This window comes from Alligator mississippiensis, chromosome 5, assembly GCF_030867095.1.
Source record: "Alligator mississippiensis isolate rAllMis1 chromosome 5, rAllMis1, whole genome shotgun sequence".
NCBI lineage: Eukaryota > Metazoa > Chordata > Crocodylia > Alligatoridae > Alligator > Alligator mississippiensis.
Window position 1 is genome coordinate 33,373,773 of NC_081828.1, and position 12,515 is coordinate 33,386,287.

General features: G+C 48.1%; 1 protein-coding gene across 3 annotated transcripts in view; it reads left to right on the plus strand.

The window, feature by feature from the left end:
• The first annotated feature begins 479 nt into the window (after positions 1-479).
• Positions 480-12,515, plus strand: part of MTF2 (metal response element binding transcription factor 2) — a 41,680-nt gene continuing 29,644 nt past the window's right edge. The window contains exon 1 of one of the 3 annotated variants that reach the window (XM_059728057.1): positions 480-671. Coding sequence is in view for 2 of the 3 variants with exons in the window: in XM_019479060.2 (XP_019334605.1) it covers positions 667-671 (5 nt within the window). In the remaining variant the exon portion in view is untranslated. The remainder of the gene's footprint in view (positions 672-12,515) is intronic. The other 2 variants (XM_019479060.2, XM_006265553.4) reach the window with 2 other exon arrangements.

Consider the following 12,515-nt stretch of genomic DNA (forward strand, 5'->3'; position numbering starts at 1 on the left):
CCCGGCGCCGCTTCGCCAGGGCCTGGGACTGCAGAGCCCTAAGGGCTCCGCCGGCCGAGGGAAGGGGGGCCGGGACGTATGTGCCGCCTCAGCAGCCGCCAAAACCAGCCCTGCTGCTGGAGGCGCTGTGCAGACCGGCCCACGGGTGGGCTCCGCGCTGCGAGCCGGCGAGGGAGGGAGGAGAAAGGCGGCTCGTAGCAGGTGCGACAGGGCCGGGAATAATGCGTGGCCGGGCCGGACGGGGCCCGGGTAGCCCCAGGCGCTTCGTGCCGCCGCAAGTAGTCCCGGACGCGGGAGGAAGGATTCGCGCTCGGCCGCCACGGACGAAATAGTCCCTCTTTGTTCACGCGCGACGGCAGCGGCTTGGATAGAAATGTCCTTCCGCCACCGCCCGGCCCCTCCCCCTGGCTGGGAGCGGCCATTCGGCGCAGGCGGGGCCCCGCCGGGGCGGGGATGGGGTTGGGGCTCTTTGTGGTTCCCACAATGCACCAGCCTCTCCTCCGCGGGAAACAAAAATGGCGAAGGGCCGCAGCGGAGCCGGGCTGTCCGTGAGGCGGGTGTGACCCCTCCCCCGCGCGGAGGGCCCGGCCGCGGCGCGGCCCTGGGGAGGGCGCTGAGCCCGCTGATTTCCCTGCATGCGGCGGTTGGCACCACTGGAGAGACCGAATGAGGTGAAGGCCGCGCCGGGCCGGGGGGGGGGGTGAGGGGGCTGCGGCTGCCCCTGCCGCCGTGCCCCGGGGAGGGGGAGTGGGGCCGCCCCGCCCTCGTGGGGGAGCGCGGGCTGCGGCCGCCTCCTGTCGCGGCGCGGGGGCGAGCGGGGCCCGTGCGGGGACGGGCAGGTCACGGGCCCGCAACAAAGGGGAGCGCGGGGCCGCTGCGCTGCCGGGGGTGTTTCTCCTGCCGAAGCGAGTCCGGGTGAGCGGCGACAAAGCCGCGGGGCGGCACAAAGGGGCGTCTTGCGGGGGCGAAACTTTTCTGCGCGGGACGTGCTCGGGCCGTGGCGCTTCCCGGCTCGGCCCCCCCCCGCCGCCCCCTCCCGTCAGCCTTGCCGTTTGAATTGCAAAAGAGAAGGGTTGATACTGGTCTTGCAGCGGGGGGAGGGACTCGGATGCTTCCTGGACGGGGGTCATTTTGGGAATATGAAGGATTAAGGGACTGCATAGTATTGGGTGCATGAAATACTCAACCCCAAGAGCCTGTTTGTTCCTTGAGTTGCTGATAAGATGGCCCCTCTATCTTTTTTAATTTTGCAGTTAAAAAAATTGGCTGTTAGCAATATTTGAAAGGATGTTTAAACGCCATATGTTTTCCCATGTAAACAGGAAAAGCAGCCAGTCTGCACATCTCTGTCGGCTCCCCAGCACAATGAGCTAAACTGTCAAAAGCAGAGTAATCAACAGAAGAAAATACTTCCTTTAATGAACTATTGCAGTTGAAAGTGTTGGCCCCTTACTGAATGTTTTCTCTCTTCAGGAAAAAATATCTCAAGTTACAGTTCAAAGAATTTGAGGATTAAAGTTTAAAGCCTGCGTGTTTCAATAGTGAAGCATAAATTAATACATTTTACATCTTAATTCCCTTGAAAAGAACTGAAAAGGGAGAAGGGGAAACAAAGAGATTGAGACAGGGGAGGAAAGGGAAATGAGGAGTGAAGCAGTGAAATGGGGGAGGGGATTTCTGCTAGGAGCTACAAGCATAGGAGATGTAAGACGGTTCCTGGAGGAGCTTTATGATTTTAGGGATGCTTTGTACAGCTATCCAGGTTTGGGTGGACTGAGCTGGCTTGCTTCTGGCAAAAGTGTTTTTTCACCACAAGGGGAAACTAGTCTGTTTCTATAAGGGTGGCTTCATGTGGCTGGTGTGCAATTGAATGCCTGATGTTTGTGTATATAGAGGTTGGATGAAGATGCAGCAGGCTGTAGGCTACACCAGTTAATTCTGATTTTCATCCCAGAAGATCAGGTTCTTTTCAAGTGTGCATGTGTGTGCGCTTTCTCCCTGTCAAACATGAACAGTAAGTAGTAGCTAATAAAGCAGGAGACAAATTTGAAGAAGGAAGTAATTATTGTTTTTGATGCATTTAAAAATGGCTTTTAAAGCAGGGGTGGGCAATTATTTTGGGCGGAGGGCCGCTTACTGAGTTTTGGCAGGCCATGGAGGGCCACATGATAGGCAGCCAGGGGCAGATAAATATTAATTTTCTAATTTTTTTTATTTTTTTTTTTTTAGGGGCCCCACAGGCTGGATAGAATGGCCTGGCAGCCCCGGGCCACATTTTGTCCACCTGTTTTAAAGAGTGTTTTAATCAATCTCTCCCTAGTACTTTAAATGTTAGATAACTTTGCATTGTTTGTATTTTGTAACTGGAAGGTTATATGAAATTTAACTTGTGCATTTAATAGCAGTAATTGCATATGTAAAAAAAAATTGGTTTTATACTGACAGATCTACATTTTTATGGGTCTTCCCTCCCTTTCTTGTGCAGAGTGCAAAAAAATTAAATTGTACTTCTGGTATAAGTTGCACACATTGCTGAAGAGCTACAGGGGCAGTGTAGTACCCCACACTATTTCTAACTAGCCTTTTGAAAATAACTACATTAAGCATCTTTGTAGAAAGTGATACTTTGGTTGTGGGGTGGTGGTAAAGAACTTGTATTTGTCAGAAATGTTGAATTTAATTTTGAGAGCAAATAACTGTTTATCAATTCCTGATAAGCTTGGATATGCTTTTAATACTGAATGACTTCTCTCACCTTCTCAGGTGCATGAGGGAATTATTCCATAGAGAATTAAGGAGTACAAGTTATTTTTTTTTAAAGAAAAGTGAAGATTGAGTTGTCTTTGGACTCATACTACTGAGAGAGTAGATTATTTTCTGTTTGGCAGTTTCAATGTGGTAGGTACTAACACAAGGAGGTCCCTGTGCAGAGGACATAAAGACTTAGCGTATTTCCCTTTTCTAAACCATTTGCCCCTCTCTAGCCTTTTAAGTCGTTGTGTTACTGGTACCTTAACTTTTACCTTTCTGGTTTGTTCTCTTGGATATGCAGTAACACAGGGATGGCCACCCTATAGTACAAGTGCCACAAGTAGCAGCTTTATTGGCATCCATCAGATCAGTGAGGGGGCAGGCAGCATGGCAGTAGACAAGGCAGTAAACAGAGCAGCAAAGTGAGCAGAGCACACAGGAAAGAAACATTAAATTGTGCAGGGAGCAGAAGCCTGTGCAGTAGATTGGGTAAGGGCAGAGGATCAGAGTGACACTTTGGCAGGTGTGCCACACAGTAGCCCTGTACCCTTCCCAAATGTTTGGCATCCAGTGTGTATTGCCATGTGATCACTCCAAAGTTAACCTACAACCCTGATTTTAAAGTAAATGGGTTCACATAGGCTAAATGACACTAGGCTTTATGTAAAGTTATGCTTATTCCATACCCATTACTAAATTGAGAAGGTTTAGACTTTCATTTTGGGTATCTTGAGGGAGAACATAACCAGAAAAGGACAGTTGGAGTGTAGGGCAGTACTTATTCATCAGGGTTTTAATTCTTTGTGAGCTGTTTCCTCATTGCTTGCTTCACATTCAAATCTGTAGGATAAGTTGGGTCGGTTAAGGATAGTTATTATGTCTCTTTCAGGTGTGGAGTGAAGGAAATTTCTAGGTATCTTAGTTACTAAAATAAAGGTAGAGAGTTCCCCGTGCCCTATTAAGGACAGTCAGTTGCATCTAGCTGGTATCAGTACTTGGTGGGATCAAGCTCTTTTACCATCCAAAAAACAAACAACTGAAGAAATGTGCTTTGTGATTCGTAAGAGCTCTAGGTGTCTACATAGAAAAGAGGAATTTAGAACAAAAAATAGCTGGCAACATTTAAAGCAGGCAGGGTTGTTTGGGTAGATGTGATATCTTTTATTAGACCAACTAAATAGTAGGAAAAGAGTTCTTTGCAAGCTTTCAGGCACAAACACCTTTCATCAGTCATAGGGAGATTCTGCTTGTGTTATCTTGGCAACATTTAAGGCTTTTAAAAATAATTTCTAAGATGTTATATGGCATGATAGTTGGTTATAATCACAATTAGGACTAGAGCAAATATAACAGTGCAACAAGTGAGCCTTCCTGGGGCCGGCCAGTCCATATATTGGCATGACCACTTGCCCCGCCTGCCACACTTTTGATCTTGCTAATTAGAAGTAGTTGTATATCACGCGGGAGTCTGCCCATTTAATTGCCCCGATGCCAAGGGTGTGTACAGTGCTCCAAACCTTCCCTTACACCGTGTCCCATGCCTCTCAGCTAGCATTTGTATCCCCAAACTCCCCCAGCCCCTTAACTGGGCCACAGTTTGCCTTACCTGGCCTAAACTTGGCCTCAGGAGTCCTCAGAATCACCTGGGCGCCGCGTACCACCCCTACTGGGGGCTCAATTCCCTCAGAATCTGGGTTCCTATCCCTTCACTCGCTCTTAAGCTCCCTGTTCTACCCCAGACCCTCTTGGTCCCCCATGCTGGGGCTCTCAGTCCCACCCTCCTAGAGCCTCAGCACCTGGCTCCTTCTGGGGCTCTCAATCCCACCATCATGGAGCCTTAGCACCTGGCTCCTTTATGAGCCTCAGGTTTCACTCTGTGGACCTGGGCCCCGTCTCTGGCCTCTCGTGGCCTGGACCTTGCCTCAGATTTCATTCAGTGGGCCTTGGCCCTGTGTTTTTCTGTCAGGGTGTGCTCCCTAGCCTTTCCCCTGCATGAGGTCACCCACAGGGCAGCAGGGGCTGAGGTTTTCTGGTACCCCATACTCACCCTTCACTGGGGAGGCATAGGTGTAGCATTTCCTGGAAGCTATCCTGCCATAAGTAGCCCCACCACACCATCCAACCCCAGCAGGGTGTAGTTTTAGATTATGCCCTAGGACCAGGAACCTACTCCATCCCCATAGTTCCTGCCCTTTATCACCAAGATGTCCTGGAAGAAGCAGCCCTAGCAGGATGATGTCATCTATCTGGCTTCATGCAGCAACTACCAGCTCACCACTGAGGGCCTGGGTTTATATGGAGGCTGCTCAGCCCACATCCTCCAATCCAGGAGCCTTCCCTCAGTCATGTGACTGGCTTGTCAGGCAGCACTGCACCTGTGGGCTGCTCCACAACTTGCTTAGACTTCTTAAAGTGACAGGTACAACCTATGCTCTGTCACAAACAGCAAGAGGAAATTACTGCTATTGCAGTTTGTTGTAAAAATCTCTTTAAAGCAAGATGTATATTCAGCCCATTGCTGTTATAGTAAAGTCTCAAACAATCAGACACTTGTTTTTTCACTTTAGGAAAAAAAATCCCAGTTGTATTATATAAATGTAGTATTCTTGTACAAGCAAAAGTGACTAATGTACAGGGATCTGGGTTTTCCATTTCCTGCAGGAAATGGAGAAAACCACTGATTTCTCCCTTTGCTGCAGGAAAACAGGGATTTTTCATTTTAGTAGAGAAACCTGTGGATTTTGCAGTTTTGCAAAGAGCTCTCTGCAGACTGGCAGAGTTCCAGTCTACGGGGGGCTGGGAGGAGGGCCATTAGGCAGGGGGCACCATGTGCATGTATATGCACATGGCTGGCAGGCAGCCTGGAGAGCAGCTCTGACCGGTAAGGGCAGGAGGAAGGATTGAGGCCTCCAGAGGAGGGAGTTAGGTGGGGCTGGGGTGCATGGGTCCTGGGGCTCGGGTCTGCAATAAGTGGCCACAGGGCCCCAGCAGAGAGTGGGAAGGGGCTGCAGGCAGCTCATCTGGGGGAGGAAGAGGGGCTGCTCCCTGCTGCTGCATACACTCCTGGGGGGCTAGCAGGGGCTCATGCCCCAGACATGTGCTCAGGGCAAGGGTGGGCTACCTGCTGCGGGCTCAAGCTTCTGCCCTGCTGCCCTCCCCTGGGGCCTCTGCAGCCCAGTGGATGCGACCCAGTGGTGCAGGGCAGAGCGGGGCCATGCAGGAAAACTGCTTGCTGCTGCAAGCTCTGCGCTGCCCTGGCAAGGCATCCCTTGTATGCACAGCAGTAGTGGGGGTGCTGGGGAGGGGTTGTGCCCCTCACTGGTTGCGCTCACTGGGCTATGGAGACCCCAGGGGAGGGCAGCAGGGTGGGGGAACCTGAGCCTGCAGTGGGTAGCCTGCCCCCACCCTTGCCCTGCACACAGATCTGGGGGCATGGGTCCCCCATGCCCTTCCCCAGGGGTGCATGCAGCTGTGGGGGGGGGAGAGGGGGAGCTGGGATCTGCTCTGCTGCCTTCTGTCAGGTGGAAGAAGACTGTACTGGGGTCCCTGGCCTTATAACCCTGGTAGCTGGGTGTCCCTTCTAGCAGGGCTGGATGGGGGAGGGGGTTGTGGGGGAATGAGGGACATGAGGAGGGCCAGGGTGGGATGTTGTGGGGTGGGGGGAAGAATTGAGGGGCCTGAGGATGTGGGGGGGGGGAAGTGAGGGGCATGAGCAGAGCCAGGGGGTAGGGTGTGGGGAGTGGGGGGTTGAGGGGCATGAGCAGGGCTGTGTGTGTGGGGGGGGGGTGAAGGACATGAGCATGTGGGGTGGGGGGAGGAATTGAGGGGCATGAGGATGTGGGGGGGAAGCGAGGGGCATGAGCAGAGCTGGGGGAGGGGTTGGGGGGCATGAGCAGGGCTGGGAGGGTGGGGTGGGGAATGTGTGTTTGGGGGTGAGGGACATGAGCAGGGCTGGGGGGGGAGTGAGGGACTTTTCATTTTAATCACAAATTTGGGGGGTTTTTATCAGGGAATTTACTTTTTTTTTTTTTTTTTTTAATCAGATAATTGAGTTTGTTGGGGGGGGTTTTGTCAGGGAAAACCAAAATCCCTGCTAAAGTACTAATTGTGAACTAGTTGCATTAATTGTCTGCAGTCAGTGAAATAATTGATCTGATTAAATTAAGATGGACTTGCCTCTGATTGAAAGCTAACCTATGTGAACATGTGCTCTATTTTCCCCTGAACTTAGTAAGTTCTGGTTTCCTTAGCTGTTACATTATTTTGAGTCACTGCCAGAAATAATAATAAATCATTAACTTTTTTATTCACTGTGTAACTATTTCATCAACTGTGAACTGAAGTGACTTCTCCCAATACTAATTTCTGCTACTTGTATTAAGAAGGATTACTCTCAAGAACTGACTATGAGGATACTTAAATCTTTCGTTATTGATTTTTTTTTTTTTTTTTTTTTTTTTTTGGGGGGGTGGTAATGTCTAGAGATCTGATGCAAACATGTATTGCAGTATTCATCCTACATATTGTTCATATAATGCTTCAGCATAACATGTTCTTGACCACTAAATGCCACTTAACCCAAGAAGATCCAAGAGAAAGGTGATCTTTTTGCACCTGTGTGCATAGTAGAACTGTATGTAATTTCAGAACTTGGTTCTTGGGAGGCATTTTTCCACCTTAACACTTGAGAAATATATGTAATAGAAAATGATGGATTAATCATGTATATTATTTTGCTTTACTGTCCAGGGTGTTTGTACACACTTGTCTTGAGAAACTTAAAAAGAAAAAAAATAAAATGTAGGAATTGACTAAAAGTTTTAAAACTTGTCTCAGTTGCTGTTTTAATTAGCCTCATCTTGCTAACAAGGATAACCAGTCTTCATATGGATCAGTTCAGGAAGACTGTTCCACAAGGCCATAATTCCTCCTTCATGACTTACCTCAAGACTTGCTTCTGCTGTGATACCTAGAAGAAATCCATCAATGATGGCTTGAGTAATAGATGGGAGATGGACTGCTCTGCACTTTCAGACTGCCTTGGTTATATACATAAATTAATTCTTAGATGCATACATTTATCTCCCATTTTACTTTTCTAGGTTGTAAAATCTTTCGGTTGGGTCCACAGTAGGTATGGTTAACTCTGTATAGTTTCCAACTAGCACAGCTTGTTCCAGTTGTGCTCAAAGGCCTGTAAAATTGTGTGAAGGATGGATGCAAGTATACCAGGTGTAGTAGTTTGCAAACTGTTCTGCAGAACCCTGGGGTTCTGTCATAGGTTGTTAGGGGTTCGTTCCGCAAAGAGAGTGGGGGTGATGGCTGAGTCAGCCGGGAGGCGTTATGCTGCCATTGCCGGACTTGGTCCCCTGGCTTTCTGGCAGTTCACACAGCCCACAGAGCTAGGGGGTATGGATTCTGCAGCAGAAGTAGTAATATGAAAGGGGTTCTGTGACATTTGGAAGTTTCTGAAAACCACTGATCTAGCATATGGGCTGATACAGAAGATAAAAATCAGTATTTATGTAATGTATTTAGCCTAAATAGAGTTCATAGCATGGTGGAAAATAATCAAATATATACTGGACTCTGTGTTCAGATGAACCATGCTGTGACTTAAGACGCTATTATGATGAAAATGAACTAAATGTCTTGCTAAGTACCACAGTAATATCTTAAAATATTTCTTACAGTGACATTTCATACACTTGCCTTTTATTTTGCAGTATGCTTAAAATTTAGCTTTTATTTTTTCCTTAGAAAATAGGTCCTTGTGTAAGAGAGACTTGTGACTTCATTCCATAAACCATCTGCTTGCTTTAAATATAAAGAGTGCCATGTTTGTTCACCCTTGTGTTGCCAGGGGGTGGGGGTAGGCTTTGAGTTCTGAGGTGTCAGACCTTAAGGGCTTGTCAAAAAATGGTGTTTGTTTACTACTGCTTCATTATGCTTGCACCCTGGCTGGGATCCTGTTGATTTAAGGCTTCTGTTTTTGCTGCGCATTGTTCCAGTACAGAACAGAACGACTGCTCACCATTCATGAGCTAATCATTCAGTCTAATCTAGATGATAGTTAAGTAAATACAAACCCCCAACTATTGACATGGTTTACGTACTTGTAGAGCTGTTTGCACTTGTATACCTTAATTGAGCAAAAAGACTGTCTTGGTCTTAATTACAATAAGCAATCAAACTGCATCCAGGGAAGCAAATTGTACCACTTTGTCTTCACTATAAAATTGCATGTCTCCCTTAAAATAGTCACAAGTGTTTTACAAAACCATGCATAGACAGCCTTGGTTGAAGGATTAGGGGTGTTAGCTTACTTTTTCTTCTTTTTCCCCGCCAAAGAGTAGTTGTTAAAGTTAGTTAATTTAAAGCCAGGCTGTTCAACTTCTGAGTATATGGGGGCTGTGGGGCCATCCTCTCCCCCATACTGCGTTGATGCTCCTGCACTGCATAGGGTCCCCCGCTTCCCTTGAGGCCACTGACCATAGCTGCTCCCAGGGGCAAGGGTAGAATGTAGAAGCAGGAGGAGGAAGGAGGAACCCAGTGACTCCAGTGACAGCAGCAGTAGAACAATAAGAAGAGCAGTCCCTGGACCAGGAGCCTAGGGGGAAACGGGCCAGCCCCATGGGACTGAATGTGGCCCAGGGGTCACCAGATGGACAGCTGTGAGTTAAGGAGCTGAAGGACTAAGCTGTTTATAGGCCACTTTTTACCTTCCCTTTGTTACTGCCAACTTTGTGGTTACCCTGTGCTCTTTTACTTTGGCCTTTCCCTTTCTACCCCTATTATCAGTCCGTCTCTCCTTTATTTTTTTTCCCCCTCCAAATCTAGACTTTATTACCAGTTGGTGGTGTAGTGCCCCTAAGATTGTGCAGGTGTTCAGAACATGATTGTGCATGCTGTCAGGGATCCTTTGAGCTTCCTCTCACTAGTGTTCAAATGGTCTTGGGGATGCTGATGGTCTGCTGGACTATTTGACCTTGTAGTTCCCATGTTCCAGGCTGATGGAGAATAGTGGTGGTATTCTCTGGTCTACCTACTTGTGATTCCTTTGCCTGGAGCAGATGACAGTATTTTCTTTCTGTGCTTTTGAATAATGTAATTAAGTGCTGACATTTTAAAATGTAATTGGCATCTTAGTTGATATCTGACATGAATAGCCTGTGACGGGGGGCAAACTCCAGGCCTGGTCACAGGGCTGGCCTGCCTTACTTTCCTGCCACACCTTGTTAAATAATTAGGATGTTAATTAGGCAGGAGGCTACCCTTCATGTGCCCTGATGTTGAAGGGCAGTACGTGTGTATCGCCTTACTCCTTTGAGCAGTTCCCATAGGCCATCAGACTTATCCTTTTACTCTTCGAGTGGCCCTGGCTCAGCCTCTTGGGTCCCTTCCTTGACCCTCATCCAAGCAGTGGCCCCTCAACTAGCCAAACTCCGGGCTGACTCTACCCTAGCCCCTCACTGGGCAACTCATGATTCTTGCCCCTCTTGGGGCCCACACTCCACCCTCTCACTAGGGCCTGGGGTCTTGCACCCCTTAGGACTCAAGTGTTTCACTCCTGGCATGCCTGGCCCACAACACCAGGGTCCTACACCTCTATAGGGCTCAGATGCTTCTTTATAAGCATGCCTGCCCTCCCCTCCCCCTGTTCTCTCACTGGATGGTGGGGGCTGGGGTTACCAGGTACCCTTACCCACCTTTCACTGGGGAGGTAACTGGTTTGGCATTTCTGGGATACTATTCTGCCACTGATAACCCCACCAGACCACCCTTCTCTGGCAGGGTGCAGTTTCCAGTCATGTCCAGGACCAAGCAGGTCTACCAGCCCTGGTCTTATCCCTGCTGGGTCTGAGATGTTCCTGGGCTGCTCTACCTCAATTGGGCCCTTTATTGCAGCCAACTTCTGCTGGCTGCTGCCATCATGGCAGCATGTATGCTGGCTAATGCCTACCCTCTTCTTAGCAGTGATGTCCTCCCCCTCAAGAGGACCTTTGACTTATTTGAAGCCCTGGCCCTGCTTCCAGGCCAGCTTAAGTGCCAGCTACCTCCATTGAGCCCTGGCTGGCCTCTTGTGGGGAACCGAAGAGCCCTTCAGCCTTTTGGCCCTGGTACCCTTACACTGACCAGTCCAGGGGTCAAAAGTTAACTTAGCAGCTGCTGCTCTCCATGGACAACAGATTCCCTTCTGGGTCCCATTAGAGAGTGCCCCGGGCTTCACCCCTGCCAGATCTACTCAGGGGCTTGCCTACAAACACTAAGCCCCTTCCCAGGCTAGGCTTTATTGTCTCCAGGCCCACAGCCTTCTCCCTGGGGTTGGGACCTCACTGGGTCCCTAGGAACCTTCATCCCCATAATTCCTCCCTTACCTCCAAGATGTTCCTTGAGCAGCTGCGCAGCTTGATGTTGCTGCTTCCTCGGCTGCTGGCAGTAAACTGGTGCTCCAGCCCTGAGAACCGGGATCTTAAAATGGCTGCCTTATCAGAGTTGGCCTGCACCTGTCTGCTGCCTGCTCTCCTCCTTAAAGTGGTAGACCTCAAAGGTGTTCTGCCATCCACCTTCCCCTTAAAATGGTTCTTGGGGGAGGCTTTCCCTGTTGCTCACAAAGCAGTCTCCTTCACTGCCTGCAACAGCCCTTAAGTGGTGAGCACCCTGTTGGTGGTCCTTCACAAAAGAAACTAATGTCTCTCAGCTGTTGTTTCAGCCTTGGCTAATGCTGGCACATACCTTTGTGTGGCCATTGCTTGGATCCAGTTTTAAAACTTTTCTTTGCAACATACTTATTGAACTGCCTCTTGTTCATCTAGCTCTTTTGGTCATTGCCCAACTTTTCATTTTTCTTATAAGGTAGTCTTATGGGAAAGTGGAATCCAAAGTCTTTTTCATTTATTTTTTTTTCCTTCAATGTCTGCCATTAGAGTGAATGCTTAATTTCAAAACAGGTTAAGTCACTTTATATCTTTGTGTTGTCCAGAAATTATTTTCTCATTAATGTATTTAGGTGAGATCTTTTATTGGATCAACCATATAGTTAATATAGTTAGAATAGATTTAGGCAAGCTTTCAGGTATCTCGGTACCCTTCCTCAGGTCTCTTTTTTACTTCTTTCCTCTAAAGAGCTACATGATTGTTTCCTATTAGTGCGCAATTAGCTGGGGTATGCTGGTTATTTGAATGCTGTATTCAAATATTGTGCATAAACCTTGGGTACATTTTTGGTGGTTCTTGCCAACATGCTTAAGGGCAAAATCATGGGGTTTAGAGTTAGGAAGGAATTTTTTTCCCTGGGTCAGATTAGCAAGGACCCTTGAGGGTTTTGGTTTTTTTTGCTTTCCTTTGTAGCATGGGCATTGTATTCTTCCTTGGTCATCTGGATATATTTTAATCCAACAGATTCCTTGCCATTGCTGCGGCTAAAACACTGGCAGTATTCCTTCTTCTTTGCCACAGGAAAAGGAGCACATTTATAGCGCTTTTCTATTGGGGTTGGTTTTTAAATATAGGATGCTTTAAGGCTGTGGTTTCAAGAGTAGCCAGAGTGAACATTCTTTTGTACAAAGAGTTGCCTGTGAATGTAAGGGACTGTACTAAATGGCCTGGGAGGTCCCTTCTGGTACTATGGTCCTGAAAGAGCTGCTAAATAAACTAAACATCCAGCATACTGGCTTTCATGACTTGCTTGCTCTCCATGTACAACCTCCCAAGAATATTACAAATAATTTTAAAACTGAGGCCTTTCTATTTCAGGCTTATAT